This window comes from Gymnogyps californianus, chromosome 28 (genome assembly GCF_018139145.2).
Source record: "Gymnogyps californianus isolate 813 chromosome 28, ASM1813914v2, whole genome shotgun sequence".
In the NCBI taxonomy this organism is placed as follows: Eukaryota; Metazoa; Chordata; class Aves; order Accipitriformes; family Cathartidae; genus Gymnogyps; species Gymnogyps californianus.
In genome coordinates, this window is record NC_059498.1 from 1,302,445 (window position 1) to 1,326,473 (window position 24,029).

The following is a 24,029-nucleotide window of genomic DNA, read 5'->3' on the forward strand; positions in this document are numbered from 1 at the left end:
AGGTGACATTGCTTTTACTGAAGTTCATGTGACCGCAACAATGGTAGTTCTTAAGGAGAAATTATCTGAACTGAGGATACGCAGAGCAGGGTGAGGTGAAGTGTGCCTCACAAGTGTCTGTTACTCTGAATCCTCTAGAAAGGGAAGCAAGAGCACGAACTCAATGGAGATGACTATATGGTAGCTTTGATCAAATAAGTTTACACTTATTTATGTCAGCTGAAACTAGAGTTTTTTAGCAACCATAGATTTCTTTTCTGTAGTCATCTGATGGAATGCAAATACTGGTGATCTCTTGAGTCCATCTCCCTTTTTGGTCAGCAGAGACGAAAAAGCACTTTAAAGATGGAATTCATCTGATGTTTCCAGACCTCCCTCTGCTTCTGAAATTGTACCTTAAAGGTCTGTTTCTCACTGTTGTAAAGGACAATGCCCTCCTACAGTTACCTCAGCCTACCTATTGATAAACTATCCAACATTTATGTTTTTAATGTTTTTTAGTATAAAATCAGATCTTTACTTAAGAATATAGAAATCATTAATCAAATCATCATTTAACATTATGAGAAACGAATCACCATAATTACGTGCTCAGTTTCAGGCTATTGGTCATGATTTTCCCTCATTCTTCCCTAGATTTACTTTTTTTAAGACACTGAAAAAGAAAACAATAAAAAGAAACAGCCTAACTAGATAACAACATTGTGCTGGAAATACATTATTTTTAAGATATTCCTCTACAACTGTTTGTGCACCCTTGGGTTTTTAGATGGTGTGTAAAATCCTGCCCATAATTGTCTTCTGAAGGATACACTGTATGCCTCAGAATACGCTCCTGTCCTCATGTGGTGGTAGACATTTGTCCACCTGAGATGGACTTCTAAATCCTTCTCATAGTTAGTGGAACTCTATCTTGTTGAACAAAGTGAAAAAAATGTTAACAAAATTACTTAACGCTTTGGGAAAGAATTTTTAGGGGATGTGGCTTCACTTTCAGTAAATTGATGATTACTTCCACTGCTTTATTGGTGGCTTTACCTTTTATTGCCATAGTAGAAGGAAGGAAGGAGGGAAGGAAAGAAGATTGAGGGACTTAACCATCTAAAAACAAACATTAAAAAAATTTAAATCTTCTCCTTATTGCCTTTGCATTTTGATTAACGTTTCAGACAATTTATCTTCTTGGGGAGAAGTACTTTTTGGAGTACTTTGGTGTTTTTCCTACAGAATAAGAATCATCTGGTAAAAGAAGAAATTCTTACCCCTATAAAGTTTATAAAACCTTATAAAGTTAAGAAACTCATGAACCTTATAAAGTTTAGAAACTTTACCTGCTGTAAGGAGGGCACTGACCTCACCAAACTTTAGAAACCACCAGTGAAGAGAGATTCCTCTGATCTCATCATCTATGTTCTTTCGGTTCCAATGGGAAACAATCTTGGAGACAGCCAGATGAAGTACATTTAGTTCAGAATCAGCTGCTTCAGGGAAGGTTAGGAGACACCCAGCTGTTTCTCCCTACACCTTGATCTTACAAATATTTCTCACTGAATACATAGCCAATCCTAAAGCAAATAAGTACACTTTATTTCAAATGGCATGCTGATTTTGATCAGGAGAGTCTTTATTTCTTGTGGGTGAAAGGAATGTTGTATGCCTGTGTCCTCACCTTAAATATTGAACAGTTTCACATCCCTGCCAGGGCTCCTGACTTGGGACTCTCTGTCGAAGCAGTGCAGAGAGAGACTTCTACAGAGCAATGCCATGCCAATCACATTAGGGACCTGTGACAGAGCCTACTGTTCATAGAAGGACCCAACTCCCAAAATGTCACCCCAAAACTTCTTTCTGTCCAGTTCTACCTGCTGCCCTGCCACGTCCTTTACGCTAGATTGTCCAAGCTTTTCTTCCACAGATACCCTGGGCCCTCCACTCACTGGGACAACCTCTTCTGGTTCTGCCTCATCGCTTCTTCCCACTTTATCTTCTCTTTCTTTGCATAAAGCTCTTTTCTCCAGGGAATCCACAATGCTGAAGGAAAGGGCTGGCTGGACCTCAAGGCAACAGCTCCCTTAACACTGTCAGTGGGATGATGTGGAAGATGACGTCATGGGAGGAAGGAACCTGTCACTGTCAGAGGGCAGACCCACTTGCTAGTCTTTCACGGCACTGCAGAAAGAAGTCTGACAAAGAAGGTAAGTCTTCTTCCTGTTCCTGCCGGCCAGAAAGCCTGGGATCTACAACACTCTGATCTCGCCTCTGCGTAGACCCAGCTCTGTGATTTCTATCAGCGTCAGTATCTGCAGTTCTGTATGGAGGTCAGCCTCTCGCCAGTTCAGTGAGAAGAGGTGATTTAGCTCACCAACTCTGATGCTGCCTGGGATCTAGGGCTGGGATTCTTCTCAACTACTTTTTGGGGCACAACTTAGTTACCTAAAAATAAGCATTTGGTAACATTTTGGATGACCTCAAGTGTTCTTTACAGCCACCAGCTGATGCTCCTGCAGGGCACAGGTCTCCTGTGCCTTACCTGCCAGCTCCCATGAGGCCATGTCTCATCAAATGGCACAAGATGCTCCTACTTAAGCAATTCAGCCCAAAGAGAGGTAATAATTAACTCACCCAGCTTTACAATTCTCAGAACTACAAAGCAAAGTCAACCTAGAGACCTTAAGCTCTCATTTGAGCCAGGGCAGCAAGGCAGGCAGGGTCCATCCACATGGCAGTCACATAACTCCACCTTTTTTGAACAGAAATGTTAAAGAAAGGAAACAATTCTCTCCAGATGTCCATTTCTCTACATTGCACATCAGGGAGGAAAGATTCCAGGTTGACTGCTGGCATCTAGAAATAATATTCTTAGCTTTTCCAGTTATACACAGAGCCGAGGTCAACCTCACTGCAAAACTGAAGGTGTTAATTACAGACAATGATCAGGATAGGCAGAGTCGCCTCTTATTGTGAGCCAGTCACAGTCTGGCTCTGGAGGAATGGGATCCACCTGCTACTCATGTTCTCCTCATAGGCACAGCTGAACTCTGCAGTGTTCTTGGAGAAAGCCTGTGAGATCCTGAGCACACGGGTTCTCCCAGCCCTCATCCCTGTCTCCGTGGGGCAGATCTAAAGCCCTGAATTGCCTCAGGTCAGCATCTCCCCATAGCTGCTGAATGGTACCCGGAAGGACTCAAACATAAACTGCAGATGGGCTCCTTTTCCCACTACACTTGAGAGGTGACACTCACAGCAGTGGTGAGGGAGGAGAATTTAAACAGGAAGGAAAAGGGTTGTCAAAGAGGTCTGGAAAGAAATGAACTTGGTGGGCACCTCACAACACACAAAGGCCAGCTTTCTCACCTTCCTTTCTGAAAGAAGCTAAATTTCATCCCATTGAGATGAAAGTTTTGTGTTTCATTCATGGTCAAAGGAATCATTGTGAAACCTCTTTTCCTCTCTTCTTATTTAATGTGAATACAGGCTTTACAGAAGCCTGCATAGTTTGCACCTTCTGGGGGGGGGGGGCGGGGAATGTGTGTGAAAAAATGAGAAAAACCACACTAACCCTTCTGAAAATTTTATGGGAACTCCTCCTTTTCCCTTTGGGAATTATTCCTATTCCAGCCTTCTTCCATAGTCCCAACTAGGTATTACAAAAAATGAATAGGCTTTATTTCTTTGTTCCACCCATATTGTTACAGTTTTTTACAATATCATCTTTGGTGCACAATCTAAGAACTTTTTACTTTGTGCCGTCTGGGAAGGATCGGTTTGTGTTTATGTTGGAACTTCTCAAGGACCAAAAATTAGAGACTTTCTGACTGGTGAGCCTGGCATGGTAATAGACGAGTTAGCTATATAACAGACTGGCTATGCCCAGGAATTTCTCCTTGCTTTTTTATTACATTAGTTGAGTTCGGCCTTGGACCAGAGCTACCTGTTACAGTAGCTTAAACAGAATCCATCGAATAGTCACTTCCTAGCTTAAACGAAATCCATTGCATAGCATTAATAGAAAGACTTGCTAAAGCCTTAGGCCACAAGCGGTGAACTTATGCTGAACTTATACTTGGTTACATGAAGGGAGGCCCCGAGAAGGTGCATCCTGTGAAAAATAAGGTAGCCACATCTGTCGGCAGAAGCTGCATCCTCGAGATAAGAAAAGGAACGGCCCGCCTGGAGACAGAAAAAGGATCCAATGGGGAACAAGAAAACCCCAGACCTAAATACTACTGTTGGACCGAACCATCGCGTGAGGGGAGGGGAACTTAGATTGTAAGGGTATAATTGCTGAGAGATCTCTTTGTTCAAGATCCCTCTCTGGAGGCACCCAGCTCAAGCTGTCCTATACTGCTGTACCACTCAATAAATTCGTCTGATGTACGTCATGTCAGAGACTCTGCTTCGGGAATCCTAGGGTCGAGCCTGAGGGAAGAGGAAGTGCCCGAGGGTGAGCGTGTGCATGCGAGGAGTCGGAATGGGCACCCGTTGGCTCAGTGGAGCCGCCCGCTGCGAAGGGACTCCGGTCATAGCAGTTAAAGTCTCGGGTGCTGTGTGTGCAGCTCCTTGAACGGCGTGTGAATGCTCGGGCAGCGGCTTCTCCCTTAACGCTGCCCATCTTTCTATTCAGTCCTCATTCACCTGTGTTGATGTATTTCATTAAAGAGCAACTAAAATTCTGTGGATTGCCTGAAACCTTACACTTGATTTCAACTTTCCGGAAAGAACGGGCATTTGGAAAGAAAAGTACTCTCCACGAGCCAAGTCAGATTGCCTATTCTAAAGAGACAGAAGGTGCTCGTGTGCGATTTCATCTCCTTTTCATTGTGCTGGTTGAAACGCTGTCTTTTGCAGCACAGGCTAAAGGGTACTGATGAAGAAGCAAACACTAAAGAGAGCTGAAACCGTAACTTCCTCAGTTCCCTCATCTAAATTTGACTTCAGTAGCTAGAAATAATGCAGATAATATCTGTGACTCAAGACAGACCTTACCATAAACTTTTGACCTCACCCGTACTACAAAATACTCCTCTCCCTAATCATCCTCACTGATCTTGAGCTTAACCACAAATGAACAAGATGTTTAATTGGAAGAAACTGTCAAGCCCCCCTCTTCTGCAATACTGTTGCTCTCTGCTCTTGGACAACGTGTAGAAGGTGAGGGTACAGGACACTTGGTCCAGGACAATTGGAATGATGGCTGCAAACAATGGATGGAACAGACCCCTGAAGGTCCAGCTCCCACTCATGCCTGGGCCAGCTTCAAATATCTATCAGGTTGTTCATGGCTTTGCTCAGACAGATTGATGCTTAACTCTCATCGCCAAGATTTTTTTTCCTCATATCTATTCAGAATGAAAAAGGAACAAATTATTATTTCCAGCATGAGTCCTGTGATCCAGATCATCTCCTGCTGAGATGATGATGATCAGTTCCTCTCTCTTTCCCTATGAAGGCAGCACAGGTGTAGGTGGACAACTCAGTTGAAAGTGTCCAGAATAAAATTAGGAGCTTAGAGTTGGATGAAGAGCTTTATTTTTAAGGACAATACAGATTAAACACACCCAGCTGAAGTACTGGCAAACCCACGCAGCTCAGTACGTGTAAACCCGTCTCTCAGACTGACTGACTGGCAGAGCAGTGAAGTCCATAACCGCAGTGGGGCCTGGACCATTGTTCCACCCGTATTCTGGTACTATGCCCAGGTGAATTCTCCCACGATGCTGGGACCAGGCAGGGGCATTGTAAGGTCAGGGATGCATCCATGCCTGGGACCAATCCCTGTGGTGCTGATCTTGGATCCAAAATTCCCAGGTCTGAGAGAGCCTGCAAGCCTGAAATAATGAAGTTGCACTGTGTTGGCCTAGGAGTCTCCCAGACGAAACTGGAGAATGCCCTGCCCACCCTGCTCTGGACAGGGGATTCACTGGGGAGTGCTGGTGGAAGGAATCTGAAGCAGGAGCAAAACAGGTCAACTAGTAATCCGTGAAAGGTCCATGATGACAGCTGAGGTGAGACCAGGGCAGGAACAAATGGAAGACTTCATGCAATGCCCAATTTACTGCCACTTCTGAATGGGTGCCCAAAGTTCGTTTCCTCTCATGCCAAAGCAGAGGGAGCTGTTGGAGGTGGCGGTGTCCAGAGGGCTGGGGACCTAGAGGGTGCCTTGCTGTAAGGCCTGGACAGGGATCTGTGGGAAGCAGCTACAGCAGCTCCCACCATGTCTCCCCAGTGTGGCTCAGACCTTCCAGGTACACTCAAATGTGCACCCCAGGCACAACTGCACATACACACCAGGGACATCGCTCAAGGGAGACACAAACACTCTGCGAATGCTTATGGCACCAGCAGCCTCATCCCATTCACCTCTGGCTGATTGGGATGAGGGTCTGTCAGTGGGGCACACATACGTCTGTAAACATGTATACATATACACATACACATACAGCGCAGATCTCCCAGTTACTGCCCCAGACACTCAGGGTATACAGTGCCTGCCCTTGAATCCCCGGGTTCTGGCACCTGGGCATGTGAGCCCTGAGGGCCAGCACAACCACAACAGCTGGAACAGACCCTCCTGCCTCACCCACACCAACCTACCACCCTCACACAAACACACGCAACCCCCTGCCACACGGGCACACTGTGAATCTCCCCACAGCTGTGCTGAGGTACTCAGTCTATCCAGGAACTGACCTGGAACCCTTCCCCCTCAGCTTTCCTGTTCCCTTGCACGCACACCAGCACCCACACCTAGGCACAGGGGTCCCCCAGGAACACTAAGACACTCAGCTTTAGACACTCAGTTGACCCAGTAGCCGCCCTGGATCCCAGATCTCCCAGTTGCTGGCACCTGTGCAGACAAGCCCCTGAGGCCCCCAGCCGCACTCCAGCTGCTGGCACACAGACCCACTTGCACACACAAACACATCCACACACATGTATGTGTGATGTATCCCCCCAGTAACCAGCCCTAGATGCTCGGCCTACGCAGTAGCTGGCCCTTGGATCCTCCCATCTCCACTTGCCTCACGCACGCAGCCACACACACGCAAATGGGTCTCTCAGGTCAGGTGACCTCAGGGTCTCTGCAGTGTTTGGCTTGGTCCTGCTGGTCCCTCCAGCAGCCAGCTCTTGGACCGTGGAGTATGTCTGGCACCAAGCCAAAATTTAGGCCACTTCAATACCTGGTTTCCAAGTCTCCTACCCTACTCAGACAGGCTGGCTGGCCTCTCCAGTTCCTGGCACATCAGCCACATGGAGCCTGGTGACTCATGGTCCCCCCGCTCTGGTTGCTGGCACTCAGACAAGACTTTCATCTTTAACCAACCTTTAACCAACCTTTCACCTCCGAGCAGTCAGGTTTTCCTATAGGGTTTCAATGGTTAAAGCGCACCGTGCTGCAGCCAGGAGAGGGTAAAAAGGCGCTGGCAAAGCAAACAACCTTCCCGTGAAAGACCCATGCCCAGCTGACAAGGTTAGGCTTTATCTTCAAGATAAGGCAGGTATTTCTATTCTCACTCTAAGTTGTGTCTGGAGGAGTTCTCAGTTTTGCAATTTTTCACCAGGAAATGAAGCTGTCAAACAACCCTTGTGTCTTTCTTGGAAGGAGCCGTAGATCGTAGGAAAGTGACACAAGTCCAAAATTAGGGGAAAGGAGTTTTTCCACCCTCTGCAGCTTGAGCCAGCCCTTCCATGTCTTTTGTATCCTTTCAACCTTCTGTTGGTTGCAGAGACTGCATCAGTATATTCTTCCCCTTGTGCCCTGCCGGAATGATCATGCTTCAGGTTTCACAGTGAATTCGTGCCTCCTTGCTTTCACACCCAGGCAGAAAACAGGCAAACTTTAAAATCAACATAGAGCTTGATCTCTCTCTTTGGATACAAACATCAACGGAGTGTGAAAAGCTGTGGAAATCCTTGTAAATGCTGAAAGGAAGAGGCTGACATTCTTCCAGGAGAAGTAAATATGTGTGAGGTAAGGGTGCTGCCTGTCTGAATGAGCCTTGCGGTCTAGTGCTGGGGGAGGGAGGTGCGGAAGCAAGTTTCGCACAGCATGTATATGTGGTCTGTCAGTTCCCACAGCACTGCGACAGAAGCGTGGTTCCCACTCTTCTCATGGGCTTGGGGCTTAGAGAACTCATTCTCAAAATCATGAGAGAGATGGAGTTTCATGAGAAGACAAGGCATGGCCAGACAAGTGCACCGACGAGCCGCCTGTTTAGACACGACCAGCTCCTTTTATCCCCTCATCCCCCCTTTCCCACACACATTTCTCCTCAGACCACCTTGGTCCTTCCCTTTCCCCACCTTTAGCCCCTTGCTTTAAACATCCCATAGTATCTTTCGTACAGTCGAAAATGCTGCTCCAGGCATCCCATAGTAAGTCCCTTCAGCCTGCAGGCAGTAAACTTCCTCAGCCTGCAAGGGGCCAAAATCAAAGACAAAGTCATGTGAAAGAAACTGCAGGTCAGAGCTGGCTTCTCAGCTTAGTTGTGTTGCTGTTGAAAGACAGTGTCTCCTGCTTCTCGGACAAAGCCCAAAGCCAAGCACAGAGACACAGTGGAAGGACCCTTCTCTCTCTTCCACATATCCCCAATCCTAGCAGTTCATGTTGCTTCCTATCACATGGAAACCTGGGAGGCCACCTGGCTGAGCTCTCACATTTTAGAGGGAATGAGAGCTGAACACATTTGTTCTAATTTTCTGGCTCCTGTGATTTCCTTCAATGAAGGTATAACTGCAGCTCTGTGACTTTGAAGTTTGAATTCAATGTTTCGGTAACGGGCTTGTTGTGGGCACGACTGCATGCACGCCCTCTGCCCAAGTAGGGGAGCCAGACCCCTTGCAGTCCCTGGAAAGGCAGAGGCCTAGACTGTTTAGGGTTCCATAGGGTTTCAACAATTAAAGTGTGTAAAAAAGTGTGTGAAAGGCCAGGAAGGGTGCTCACCCCAGGGCAGCAGGACCTGGAGCTCTATCTTCTCAGTCTCTCACCTCCACCCTCTGCCAAAGCTACGCGCTGCTCCACCACTCACAGGCATTAAGAGTGAAACTTTCCCTTCTGATCACAACCAGGGGAGGAAGTCTCTGCCTTTGCTGTGTGTCAGCTGCACTCCCTCAGCACTTTAAAGGTGTCCTGTCCTCAGTCAGTACTTCCAATGGCCTTTCAATTCATTTGCAGCAGCGGAAGGATGTGCCGGGGTTCACCTTGCTGAAATTCAGCCTTTTAAAAGCCATCTACCTCTGGTACACTCCACTCCACTCAAGGCAAGGGACAGACAATGTGTCTTCATTCTCATGGAAGTTAACCTCCAGCTCATGCCCAGGTTCTGGTCCTCTGAGCACCCACAAAGCATGGGTTTGCTTTTACAAACCCACAGTCTGGGGTTTGTAAGAACAAAAGCAGCACAGGACACAAGCTGAAAGCAGGCTGAGGTTTCCTGTTTCAGCTCCAAACTTCCTATATACAGATTACCATTCTGTACCTGTCTCTTGCCTGGCCATAACTGTTTTGGCTCTTCAGGACAGTGGTAGAAGATGCTGCTCCTCTTCTGCTCACAAGTGCTTTTCTCCTTCTCCCATGGGCTGGGGCTGGTGAGTACAGAGTGACGGGATTTAGATGAGGACATGCAAGGGCAGAAATGAGCACTGAGTAGGCAATCTGTCTGGTGCCTGCCTTGCCTTTTCTCAACTCTCTACTCTCTACTCATATCTTGCAGCTCAAACTGTGCCTGAAACCAGTGACGTGTTACAGGTACTAGTGTCATGCCCTTTGATAGCATTTTAGACATCCAGAGTCAGCTGTGGTCAGTCATCCCTAGGAAGTGCTGTTTTTCTCTCCATTGTGCATAAACAATGCTTTGGACAGCCCAAGGAAGGAGAGCTATTGGGGTCCTTGGCATCTGACATCAGAGGATGACCCTCTCTCCTCATGCAGCTCCAAATTTGATGGGAAATAGTGGCATATGTGATATGAACGCTTCTCATCTCTCTTCCAGGAAGGATCATTGGCGGATGGGAAGCTAAGCCCCACTCCAGGCCCTACATGGCTTATGTATCAATTGGAAGTGAGTCAGGTAGATCTCAATGTGGAGGGTTCCTGCTTTGCCAAAATGCAGTGCTCTCAGCAGCTCACTGTGTGGCTGGAAAAACGTAAGGCCCTGTCTTTCTTGTACATGGCTTTTTTCCAAGTCTCACACAATCCTGAAGAGCCGCAGTCCTGGTCTGGGGTGAAAGAGTACTCTGTGTCTCTTCAGGCATAGCAGGGCTCTCTGTAAGTCAAGCCATCCGCTATGAGTTGCAGGAATTGTCTACCAGGGGCTGTGTGCCCCCGGGGACAGGACTGCTCGGCAGTGGTCTCCTGGTCTGTGGTTCCTACCATGGCTCAGAGCTACTGTTGGAGAAGAGAGGCCGGTGTCTCCCATTCCCTGCTTCCCCTTCATCTTCAGAATGGGACACCTCAGCAGGGGGTAAGGGACCCTCAGCTGAATTGTGGAAGAAACCGAGGCTACAGAGGGCAACTTGCTGAGAACTAATTTCTGGGGAGGCATATCCCACCATCTCCTCCCTCACACCACCTGCCATGGGGGCCTGTGTCGCTGTGGTCACTGCAGCTGGAACATGTTGGTGTTTTCTGGCAGGAAAGTGAGTATCACCACGAACCTGGGAGCCCACAACTTAAGTAAGAAAGAATGGAGCCAGCAGGCATTCCACGTTGGCCACTGGGTCATCCATCCCAACTATTCAGGAGATACACCATTGAAAATAACATCATGCTGTTGAAGGTATGCTCTCACACATCCTTGCTGCCCGAGGGATCTCCCTCTGCTCACTTCCCCAACCCCATGAACTTCCTCCCATTCCTTTGCCTGCTCTAACCCTATGTTCTCTCTGCTTGGCAGCTGAAGCCAAGGGCCAAGCTGACTAAGGAAGTGAGTCGTATCTCCTGGCCCAGTCACAACGAGCGTGTGGAACCAGGAACTACATGCAAAGTGGCTGACTGGGGCTGGACATCAATGACACGGGATAAGACTAGTGTGCTGATGGAGGTGGACCTGAAGGTGCAGAGTGAGGAAGTGCGTGAGAAGTCTTTCAAAAGGAACTACCTGCGTCAGTCTATGATCTGTGCTGGTGATGAGGATGGCAACAAATCAGCTTTCCGTGTAAGTGTTGTTTTGGGCTCTGAATTAAGGAATGGAGTTTAGTATGGCTTGAAGGTTTGCTTGACATAACTAGGCCGCTCTTAAGCATGAGTTAGCAAATACTGTGAATTCTTACCCTTAAAAGGAGGCATAACGATACCAGACCAGAGTTGCAAAAGAATTTAGATATAGATTAACCAAGTATGCAGAAGTTACACCATTTCTACACCTGCATCCTTGAAGAATATCAGAAACTGGTGAGAACAGACAAAGAAAGGCAAAAGCTGTGACAAACTGCATACCAAGGGCAAGTAGGCCTACATACCAAAGATTAGCAAGTCTGCATACTGAAACAATACGTTCTAAAAGGGCAAGATGTTCCTCAGTATCAGTGTTGTACCCCTGGCTCTGCTGACTGAATTACAAAAGGAGCCAAACCCGGAGAAGTCCTTCGTAACTAGGGGAAAAGTAAAAGTGACAGGGGAAGCACGACCACCGACTCAATTCAAGACCCAAGAAACTTGCCCCGCCCCCCCCGTAAGGAGCATGCGTGCTAATCTACATCGCAAGCGGAGTTGATTTAAATACGACTGACCCGTAATGAATGAAATGTTTATCACTAGCCAATGATGACTGTAAACTTAGGCGTGTTTTTACTAATTGTTACTAATTAGATAACCGGATATAAACCTTGTTATCTAGGGAATGTTTGATAAAACTGCTATATAAGCTGACTGAAATTTTACCTCGGTGGAGATGCAATTTTGTAGGATGGACCCTATGCTCTCCCCACTAGCGAAAATAAAGGTGCTTTGGCTTACAGTCCGTCTGTGAGTCGGTTCCTTTGAATCAGCTCCAAGCTTGGGATGAGGCTGCGAGTCGTCGTGGTTTAAGCCCAGCAGGCAACAAAGCACCACGCAGCCACTCGCTCACTCCTCCCCCCGCGCCGGGATGGGGAGGGGAAAATACAGCAAAAGGGCTCGTGACTCGAGAAAGGACAGGGAGGGATCACTCATCACTTACGGTCACAGGCAAAACAGGCTCGATTTTGGGGAAAAATAAACCAATTTAATTTGTTAACAACCAAATCAGAGTAGAATGATGAGAAATAGAACCACATCTTAGAAACACACCTTCCCCCGCCCCTCCTTACTTCCCGGGCTCAGCTTTGCTCCCGATACCTCTGCCTCCTCCCCCCCAGCGGCGCAGGGGGCGGGAATGGGGGTTGCAGTCAGTTCATCACACATGGTCTCTGCCGCTCCTTCCACAGGGAGAGGCCTCCTCACACTCTTCCCCTGCTCCAGCGGGGGTCCTCCACGGGCTGCAGGGGAATCTCTGCTCTGCCGTTAACCCTTCATGGGCTGCAGGGGGACAGCCTGCCGTCTCACCACGGGCAGCAGGGGAATCTCTGCTCCAGCGCACCTCCTCCCTCTCCTCCATCTTCACTGACCTCAGTGTGTGCATGGTTGTTTCTCTCACAGCCCACTCCTCTCCTCACTGGAGCTCCTCTTCTTCTTCCATCTTCTTCCTCTCCTGCGGTTTTTTTTTTTTTAACTGTAGCTCCTCTTCCTCCCCCTCCTCCCCCTTACCCTAACCCCCACAGGAGGTTGGTTTGGCTTGGGTTTTTTTTCTTCTTAAATATGCTACCACAGAGATGCAACCACGGTTGCTGATTGGCTCGGCCTTGGCCAGAGGTGGGTCCGGTTTGGAGCCAGGGAAGCTTCTAGTAGCTTCTCACAGGAGCCACCCCTGTCGCCCCTCCCTTGCTACACAAACCCAACACAGGACTAGACAGTCAGGTTGGTTCTCAGGTGGGTGACAAAGGGGATTAAAAGGAACTGGGTTCTTCAGGATGATGTGCTGAGGCTCCTCTCAAGAGCTCTGAAGCTGATGTGCCCCTGAACCGGGGTGCAGTTGCCCAGCTGTCAGCATTGTGTGCCTTTTTACATACCTGGGGATATTCTACTCAGCCTAGCCACGGCTCCAGCAGGCTGCAGATGTCGTGTGAATCCTTTGTCACATCCTCCTGACACAGTGGGAAGGCTCAGATATTTCCACATGTCTAAAGCAGGACTAGATTCTTCTGTTCAGCAATGTAAAGGCAGTTTTTGAATGTCAGATGGCCTCCAGGCCTGAATGGCTTCACGGATCGGCTTAGAGGAGTAGTAAGGCAGCTACAAGTCCTGAGGAGCCGGGCCTGGAGGAAGATGGTCAAAAGAGGAGGTTCTTCACAGAAAGAGGCAAGAGGGCCCGTTTCTTCCATAGGGCAGCAGTGCTCTGACATGTCTGACCCCTCCCTCTCCTTTTCCCTCACAGGGTGATTCTGGTGGCCCATTAGTCTGCAATGGGAAGGCTCACGGCATTGTTTCTTATGGACACAGAAATCATATCTTCCCTAAAGGATTTACCAGTCTCCTATTTTGAGCCCTGGATACATGAAGAGCTGAGGAAGTTTGTGCTCCAAGACCTACCTGCCTCTCCCGCCTCTGACTAAAATGCTCAGTGCCCCGTTTCCACAATGCATCAAGCATCTGCTGATGCTCAGAGGCTTCCAGGGGCAGCTGAAACGGAGTCAGAGATGCCCTCATGGCATAGGCACAGGCTTCTGTGCTAAGGAATGTCTCCATGGCAAGGTAAAAACGCAGGTCCCAAGCACGCATAGTTTCACATTATTGCCTTCCTGCCACTGCTGCCCAACAGTGCTACCTCCTGCTCTGCTTTCTGGCCACCAATAAAAGCGTGTTCAAACTTGTTTGTGTGTGCAGCCTTCTTGGGAACGGGGTGGAACGCCTGAGCGTGAGAATGAGGAGGCTCAATGCAATGTGGTAGTGACAGGTAGTGAGCTGATACCTGCAGGATATTGTGATCTTTAATGTACAGGATGCTAAAGAGAAGAAAGCTATTCTGTGTTATTTCCCTTATCTGCTGTTAATGACAGAAAGCATGATTAGTAAATCCGAGGGACAAAAGTCCACTGAAAGTTACTGAACAGAAAGGAGAGAACAATTAATTTTGCCAGTTCTAGACAAGTGGTCTAAACTGCCTTTGTATCACGGGGGAGATACAGACATTTCTGACACTCTGTTGGCAATTCTATGTCATGAATCCCTACGTGCTAAGCAGACTGTCTTTCAGATGAGAAATACCTTGAACATGCTTACTTCTCTTTATTACTCAAAAAGCATATTGGGGCAATAACATTTCCTGGGGATTTAGGGCCTTTTTAGATGTCCCAGGCTACTCCATTTTGTCTCCAGCTGCTGCGCCAGCAGGTACATGGTACATCCTGTGTTGTATCACCCAAACCATGACAGTGACTCTGATACCCTAAAACACTTCTATTTAAGCCATTTTTGAAACTCAGAAGGATCATTCCATTGAGCTGTTCTGGTATATTCAGCTTGGCTTGCAGCTTCTACTGTACAGGAGCTGAATCTTGTGGAGCCCCTAAGCCATATCTGCTAGCCCTGTTCAGATGGGCTCAGTTGTAGTCCAGAGCATCTAAAGTAGCACAAGATGCCAGTAAAAGAGAGTTCTTCACTTGGAAGTCAGAATGCCTTTCCTGTCCCCTAGGTGTTCCCTCACCAAATTTAAGGAAAAGACACCAGGTCTCCCAACCATGAAGGTGTCAGACATAAATATGGCTATGACTGCAACAGGTTTCTTCTCCTGTTCCAAACTCCACTGATCAGGAGCAGGGTTGTTTGACAGATGTACTGAACAACCCCCATCACATGAGTTGCTTCACTTGATATTCTTTTCCCCTCCCAAGTTCTTCCTCTTTACCAATAGCTACCCCTCTCAAATAAAATGCCCACCTCTGCTTACCCTTTCCTCATTAGCCTAGGTTTTTCTACATTTAAAGACTTCTTTGATATTTATGACATGGTTGCTCTGGTAATTTCTACCTCATTGATTAGTTCTGTTAAGCTCGTACTCCCCATTTGTTATCAATAGTGTCCTATCATTTCCCATGTTGCTGTTGTGTTAGCGGTGCCCTGAGTCAGGTCAACTTATATACACATTACACCCCTTTTGGTGTCTGCAATGCCTTCTGTTATGTTGTTGTCTTCTTAGTGTAGGCCAGGGATGGCCGTCTGTACCCATATCCTAATGCCTATTTTTAGATGCCTGTATGTCCTGGTGTCAGCTAGGACAGAGTTAATTTTCTTCCTAGTAGCTGGTACAGTGCAGTGTTTTGGATTTAGTATGAGAATAATGTTGATAACACACTGATGGTTTTAGTTGTTGCTAAGTAGTGTTTATGCTAAGGCAAGGATTTTTCAGCTTCTCGTGCCCAGCCAGCAAGAAGGCTGGAGGGGCACAAGAAGCTGGGAGGGGACACCATCAGGACAGCTGACCCAAACTGGCCAAAGAGCTATTCCATACCATATGACATCATGCCCAGTATATAAACTGGGGGAGTTGGCTGGGAGGGGCGGATTGCGGCTCAGGAACTAGCTGGGCATCGGTCGGCGAGTGGTGAGCAATTGCATTGTGCATCACTTGCTTTGTATAGTCCAATTCTTTTAGTATTACTATTGTCGTATTATTATTATCATTATCATTATTTTTCATTCTTTTCTGTCCTATTAAACTGTCTTTATCTCAACCCACGAGGGGGTTTTTTCCCGATTCTCTCCCCCATCCCACTGGGTGGGGGGGGAGTGAGCAAGCGGCTGCGTGGTGCTTAGTTGCCGGCTGGGGTTAAACCACGACATAGGTCCAAATCAGGTGCTGAATCCAATCACTGATGTTAGGTAAGATTAGTCCCGTCCCAGTTTCCTAAAGCTTAAATAAGATGGGTTCCAGCAAGCATGACATGAATTACTAAAACCTACAAATGTTACAAATTGGACACTACTTCCTTCATGAGTGAACAAAAAATATACAGTTTGTTTCAGAAAACGTCTAGCATTCTCCCCACCTTCAGTCACTGGATTATAGAGGTAGCCAATACTCTTCATCTGCTGAGGCTTAAACTGAAGTATGTATACATCAGAGAAAGATGTATCACACACGACATATCACTGAGACTCATGAGGATGGAAGGCTCAGGCATTTATTCACAGATAGCTGATGACATGATTTTTCCCTCTGTCCCATACCTTTCCGTGCTCTCTCATTACATTCCGTTGAAGGAAGGAACTGTTCTGTGTGTACAAGTGGCTCCTTAAATGATGTGGTGATGTTGTTTGCATAAAGCCCTTTGTACTTCCCTTCATTCTTCATGTGGACTTGGACTACCCAGTAAGAGAGTGATCTGTGGACTAGCCACTACTATCCTAAATCATTCAACATGGAGAAAAGAAAACCAGAAAGCTTGTGGCAAAAAAAAAGGAAGGAGAAAGAACTGAAAGAACAGGTTTCAGTAATTTACAAGATTATTGACAACTGTTTGTAGATGGATTGATGAATGCATGGATGGATGGACGTGTAGGAATAGGTACGTCGGTGAATGGATGGATGTCTAAGGAGAGACAGAAATGTTATTAATTTTCTTTCACTTTCTTGATTGCATCCACATTCATCACCACCTCAAATTTCTGGGTGTTTAGAAATGGCTATACTCCATTTGATGCTTTCCCTTAAGGCCTTCTGAAACTGTGTGTTCCTCAAGCTATAGATGAACGGATTGAGCAGAAGAGATACCACAGTGTTCAAGATGGACACCATCTTGCTGAGGTCCAGTCTGTTGGTCTGGGTGGGCGTGAGGTACATGAAGAAGCAGCTGCCGTACGTGATAGACACCACCGTCAGGTGAGACACATATAGGTGGAAAAGGCTTTCTGTCTGCCAGCCACAGAGGGGATTTTGACCACAGCAGTAATGATGTTGATGTAGGATACAGCTGTAATAGCTAGGCTACCCAGCAGAGTGAACACTGCTGAGATGAAATTCATGCACTCTAGGACCTTGGTATTTCCACATTTGAGCTGAATCATTGGTGTGCTACCACAGAAAAAACAATTAATGACGTTTGAACTACAGAATGGCATCTGGAAATATACCACTGATGGAAAAAGAACGAGGACAGCCCCACCAATCCAGGCAGTAATCACCAGCAGGCTGCAGACTTGTGAATTCATAATGGCCACATAGTGTAGAGTTTGCAGATGGCACATAGCTTACAGCTAACGGGAGAAACTCGGTGGTACCTAGCATGAAGTAGAGAAAAGTTTGAGTGAGACAACCCCTTAAAGAAATTGTTTTTTGCCTAAAGCCAGGTTGGCCAATGCTTTGGGGATGACAGTGGTGGTAAAGCCAATCTCTAAGAGGGAGAAGTTCCTGAGGAAGAAGTACATGGGAGTCTGAAGATGATGGTTTATCAGGGTGACGGTGATGATGAGAATGTTACCTGTTAAAGTCAAGATGTAGATGACTAACAGGATGGTAAAGAGCACATACTGGAGTTGACCATCATCAGCAACACCCAAGAGGATGAACTCCATCACTGTTGTTTGATTCTCCATCTGTAGCTTATCTTTAAACAGATAAAAATGTTTGAGGAAAGCACACAAAAAATGAAAAAGTAGTGAGTGAGATTCTCCACAACCTTATTCCTGAAATCAGCCAGTGCTCCCTTTTTACTGGGTGTTCTTCCAAAGAAGAGGATTCATCAAGGCTCAGTAAGATCTCCACTCTGAATTGCCTGCTGCCCCTCCTCACTGGTTTCTAAGATGAAGTCTACACTGCCTTTCTGAGCAATACCCAAATTCAGTGCTAAACATGTAAAGGCAAATGAATCCACACTGCAGAAGAAGGTCTTGAGTATGAAGCAGTGATCCTTCCTTCTTCTCCTTCTGTGTCTGATCTTCAGAGCCTAAAGAGACAGTTAAAATAAAATGGGACATGTGGGGGGGAGTGGACAGTTAAAGGACTGGAGCTTTATGGTGGGTGACCCTGATACAACATGTAAGCATAGGCATACCCAAGGGGAGCTCTGAAAAGGGGCATCACTTGATTGAACATAGCCTTTATGAATACCTCCACTACCAAGGTTTAACTAAACCTCCCAACAATACTCCTTGCCCTTGGTGTCAGATTCTTAGTTCAATTCATTTTACACAACTCTACTTTACTAAAAATAAGGTGCTAAATCTAAGTAGGCTATCATACTACAAGTATCTAGTACTTTCAGAAAGGAATTTGTTCCCTGATGAAATGAACATGATGATTAGCCCCTGGATTTGCTGAGGAGTGATTCAAAGAACACAGGAGTCTATCTCCAGAAACAAACAGAAGATAAGAGTCTGCTCATCCACCTTCAAGCATCTTTCCTTGTAGAGAGCTACATGACCAAATCATCTAGAAACCCTTTTTGAACAATGGATATAAAAGGCATTTGTAGGACATGATTCATCTCATGCAAAGGTAGAAACCTTAATTACATGAGAAGAATTGGCTTCCTGGATTGCCTATAACTATCCCTTAACCAAAAAGACAAGAGAGATCTAGATTTCGGTTTAAGTGAGAAAAATCCCACTTGTGGTGAGTAACTTGCACTTGGACAACTGGGATGGAACTCAGTTGCTGAAACATAGATGTCAAATAACATCTTAGGCACCATTGAGTATTCAGGACATCAATACAGTGCTGGCAGATTGGACATCTGTTTATAGGTTTCTGCAACCTGGAGATGAGATGAGACATCGTAAGGCATGTAAAATGCCACTAAGTTGTTCTGCTGAGTTTTAAACATTGTCAGAAGGATCCACTTGAATTCCTAGACTCATGGGACATCTGCAGAGGAGTGGCAGACACTGTGGAGGACCATTGCCCCTAGGGGACACAATGGGAGGCTGGTCAGGTAACCCTGAGACATTTCAAAACAAATAGGCACCTGTATGTATGCAACCAAATCAAACATTTAATGCTGCCAAATGCCCTAAATGAGATACCTAAAACATGTGCAAGTTTTGCATTAGTCACAGCAGGTTTTTCTAATTAGTTGATAACAATAAGCATTGGCAGGGATAACTCATCTTCATCGTAAGCAGGCAATGAAGATAAGTCTGAAAATTGCCTTCTGGACCTCTCTTGCTCTCTCCACTCACACTACACTGAACCTAAAGTACTTCCTCAGACTTGGATGTCTAACTTGTAGAGATGAATACTCCCTGGACTCTTAATGAAAATACTTTAATTCATGCCTATTACAATGAAAGAAGTATGAATTACTACTGAAGGTTAACAAGAATCCTGACATTAACCGATCACCAAATCTTGAGTCAGAGCAGAGGTAGTAATGATAGTAGTAGGAGTAATAATAATATAGAATACTTAAATTGATAAAGTGACTACTTCTAACAAATTAATTGGACAGCACCTTTAGAGAAGTTTGCAAGGGCTAAAAAATCTCTTCTTTTGGGGAGAAGACAATACACATTGTCTTAATAGACATGTTTTCATCCCCTTCAGGGAGTTGGATCATATGTCATGCTTCCGATCATCTTTGTTATGGTACTGGTACAAAGGAAGAGAGAAGTACTCACCATGCAGATTGAGAAAATCAAATATTCCGGGGAGGAAGACCTTTTGTTTTACAAACCCTTAGAAACATCTTTCAGGTCCTATCAGCGGGTTATTGTTCTGTCACCTAATCCCTTGAAATTGCCTTTTAGCCAAAGAACACTCCTCCTTCTCCTGAGATGCCTTCTCTTCAGAGGAGGTTTTCTTATGCACAGGTCTCAGTGACCTGTCTCATGACAAAATCACATCTTGTTTCCTAACATTTCAAGTATGTAGCTTTCTATAAAACTAACCTCTATCCAGCAAAAAGATCTTTTGCATGTATACTGGTTATATGCATGTATAACCTACTTTTCCAAGTACAGTATGTGTTACTAAAAGGTTCAACACTAACTGCCTAGAAGGAGAAAAAGAAAATGCTTAATTTAGTGCCATTAACATTGCTTCCATATTGCAATTACTTTAAGGGATACTGGCCTAGCTTCTCCTCAGAGCTTTTCCTGTGTGAGTTGTTACACCAGTGCCATTTAAGTTGGTTTATTCTAGTTTTGTCCCTTCCCAAGATGACGTGTGATGATCTCCCTAGAAAGATCCTTTGTGGTCTTCTGGGAGTGTAATTGTTTGTCACAGACATGCCTTCTTTCTTGGCTTATTCAATTGACTGGGCTTATGGTTCATTCCAAGAGGTAAAAAGTTTAGACAGCAGTGGATATGATTCATCTTATGTGTCTTTAATATCAACACTGTGGAGCTTTGATTCAATTCCCTACACGTAGCTATCTAATGGCAATTTATACCTTAGGGTATCCAGGCTTCTTCTGCGGTTTCAGAAGGGTTCAAGAATCTCAGCCAAAGTATCGTCCATGTTACCTAGTTGTCAAATCCAACAACTGCATGAGCTGCAAAGTAAGGACAGGATTAAGGATAGGATTCATCTCAGTTGACAGTCTAAATCCAAGACAGTGGTTCAGGGACTGTCTTCAGCCAAGAGAGGAATATTGATCCCTCCAAAGGGTGATTTATGCAGTAACTTTAGCCATCAGTCTTAAGAAAAACAAATCACACTCCATAGATTCTTTTTGACCATGCACAGAGCAAACAACTCTAACTTAGAAGTAAAAGCCAGAGGTCACAAAAACTTAGGAAGATTTACGCCACTCTTTATCTTGGCTCCATCTTAAGTACCTTCGTTTTTGAAAACGATGCTGACTTGTAATGATCAGGCAATGGGGGTGACAGGGACACAAAGCACTGATGTAAGTCATCCTAAGTTGCAGAGGGGGAAATCAGCTGCAGATGCAGACATCTGGATTTAGGCATGTACAGTGAAGCTTTGTATCTGTGAGGTGAGTGTCTCAATACCTGATACAGTGTCGCAGATGAGTGATTTAGACCACTTAAAGAATCACCGTCAAAGGTATTAGCAAAAGGTGATTTCAAAGTGAATTTGTAAAAGTGTGACTTAACAAAGTTCGATGGCAAGGCTCAGTCTATTACTTACTACATGGAAGAAACATACACACGAAAATTGAGTTAGAATCGAGTTAGAATGATTCACACAGAGACCAGAGATGCAAAAGGTTAAGGGAGATCCTTCCGTTGAGTCACGACGTTCAGAGTGGACCCCCTTGCTTTCTAAACTCCTGATGGAGCTTAGGTGCGACTAGGTCCAAACTTAGTCTCAGACTTGTCTAATTGAATTAATACAAAGGGTAAGGAAAACCTCCTGTTGAGTTACTACGCCAATTTGTCAAGGAATGAGTGATTATGGATCCTACACAACTTGGAGGTAGCAGCAATTTAAGAGTTAGTAACACTATTACGGTAAAACACAAGACTAGGTCACATGATTTTTAACAATACTTAATCGTCAGACAATTATCAGAGTGGTTTAATAAAATTTGCTATAATCAACACTACAAAGTTTCCTAAATTGAATCCCACACACACAAACACACACACACAGATATAGAGGTTAACCTACGATCAAGATTTTTCTGTCTTGGCCAATTGTAGTAATTGTTGGTACCAAATGATCTTTGAAACTTTGCGAAATCTAATTGTAGTGAATTACTCACTATTCTCCTTTGTCAGCATCTGTCAGCAGATGATCTTTGACCCCTTCTTCTTTGTCAGCATCTATCAGCAGACGATCTTGGAAATCCTCGCAAAATCTACTCTTTGAAATCCTCGCAAAATCTACTATTTAAAATCCTCGTGAAATCTACCATTTAAAATCCTTGCGCAATCTACCCTGAGAGGCGTCCCTGCTCAGGGGGAGATATCACTTGTGATTAAGAAATTATTTTCAATGCATTCCAAGTGTCTCCTGGACTGCTTACAGCTTGCTGCTGTGCTTTTCCAAGAGATGTCAGGGTGACTGAAGTCCTCCAGCAGGATCAGTGTGATGCTTCCTGTAGTTGAAGTAAGAACGCTTTGTCAACATCCTCCTCTTGATTGGATGGCCTGTAGTAAACACCAGCCATGAGGTCTTCTTTGTTGGCTTGGCCCCTAATTGTTATCCACAAGCTCTCAACCTGTTCATCGCTGTTTTTCAAAGACAGTAATAGGCAGTCAGGTTGATCATGTTGATCAGGTTTTACCCTTGGTACATGCAGCCTGCCTTTTCTCAAATTACCTTTGTCTCCTATATGTGGCCTGAAAAGTGTTCCAGAGAGTAGCTCCTTCATTTTCTAGGAATTTTTGTGTCATTTGAGATGCTAGAGTTTATGTAGGGCATCAGTACAAGACTGTAGAGAGAGCGTGGACCAGCAGAAAGTCGAGTAGCAAGGTATGATATCCTGGGTTATTTTGAGCATCCATTGTTGCATGCACATTTCTGTGGCAGGTGAACCTAATGTTAGTGAGATGATCGCATGTAAGTGTTCACTATTGCATGTCTTTATTCTTTTGAACCAATGTTCAGTCCAACTTCATGCCTTTTAAGACTAAAAGATTACTTGGAAGGCAGGAATCAAGACACACTGAAATGTCTACAGTAGTGTTCAAACAGTGAAGGATGCAGAGAGGGGACTAGGAGACTGTGAGATCACCTGGAGTGTCAAAATTGTATGACACAGAAGTGTTTCTGAGATCATGGCTAACACCTCCCAAAGACTTCCAGTCCCCCTCAGGTCCCTGCACAGACAGATTGAGCTGAGAACTGGGAAATCTGACTGAGATCATATGACTGATTTACTTGAAAAGGTCAAAGTAGAGTATCACATTGGCATTTTCTAGCTTTACCTGTAATAAATATAGTAGAATTTTACTTTGAATCTCTGCTCATGAACAGTACAGGGCTCCAGGGACTATGTTGAAGAAATCCTTAGAAATAAAGCCTCCCATTTCGTGCCTAAAAGCCAAGAATATGAAAATGCATTGCTCACTTGAATAGTAATTCAGACTGGCTCTGCCTGTCAGTTCAGACTCAAAAGGAGGAGCGGGGGATTTGAGCCATCTTATCCAGCAGGCAGCACAAGGAGCGGAGGGAGGAAAGTCAGATCAACAGAGGACACGAGCCATGAATTTTGGAGAATGGGATGCATGTGAAAGAAAGAGCTGGTCCAAAGACCAGCACAGTAAGTTCTTCATTCATTTCATTAACCTGTTTGAAAAGGTTACTGAAGGAGAAGTGCAAAGGCAGACAGAACATGAGATGCAGAGCTCTAATGCTTCCAGTATCAAGGGTTGGGTTCCACACCATCTTCCTGTTGAGGTTGATTTTCACTGATCAAGTGTGTGTCTCAGCTTGGGCAGGATGGTTTCCACAATAAACAGCTGAATATTGTTTTTAAATTGATCTCACCAGGCTGCTGGTATTTACTATGCCAATGCCAAAATGTGACCCAGTAACCCTTAGGCTATCTCCATTGTCAGTGGTGAACTGACAGAGTTGGACCATCCTTCACACTTGTTTTTTGATGTAATTCATGTTAGGAGAGATCTCATCCTTCCTGTTGCAATAAAAGGAATTTAGGATAATTGGCTTAGACCTGTACTCCTGACATTTTGGACGCTTTTGTAGAGATGAAGAGACCCACCCAGAACCACTGAACAACTAAGAATGATCAGGGAAAAAAATACCAAAAATTGCACCTTTCATTGTGAACTTGACCTAAAATGCTTGTTGTATGAGAACAGCTGCCCCACCTCAAAGATCACAGAGCTCTTTCACTGATTGTAAGCCTGGGATGACTAACTGCATTTCCTTACTTAAGCACCGATTCTTTGGGTGAATTCTGCCCCTAGACTCAAGACGGGGATGGGGGCGGGGGAGAGCAGAGGGGATAAGAAATATGAGGTAGAAGACAAAGCCTTTCTCTGGTGACTTTGTTACAGCAATTTTAGCTGGACACAAAGAGGCTCAACAAGCAGGATATGCGTACCTTAAAGCATAAAGCAATCATTTTTGTCAAGCGC

The 24,029-nt window shown here is 45.3% G+C and overlaps 2 protein-coding genes across 2 annotated transcripts; one reads left to right on the plus strand and one right to left on the minus strand.

Annotated features, from left to right (window-relative positions):
- Positions 1-40: 40 nt before the first annotated feature.
- Positions 41-13,629, plus strand: LOC127026710 (cathepsin G-like). Its single transcript, XM_050912022.1, is given in 8 exon segments — positions 41-90; positions 9,518-9,588; positions 9,993-10,146; positions 10,635-10,740; positions 10,743-10,778; positions 10,896-11,156; positions 13,452-13,543; positions 13,545-13,629. Coding segments are annotated over 8 exon segments (855 nt in total).
- A 3,044-nt stretch (positions 13,630-16,673) lies between these two features.
- LOC127026711 (olfactory receptor 6C75-like) lies at positions 16,674-17,608 on the minus strand. Its single transcript, XM_050912023.1, is given in 4 exon segments — positions 16,674-16,901; positions 16,904-17,264; positions 17,266-17,350; positions 17,353-17,608. Coding segments are annotated over 4 exon segments (930 nt in total).
- Between the last annotated feature and the right edge of the window lie 6,421 nt (positions 17,609-24,029).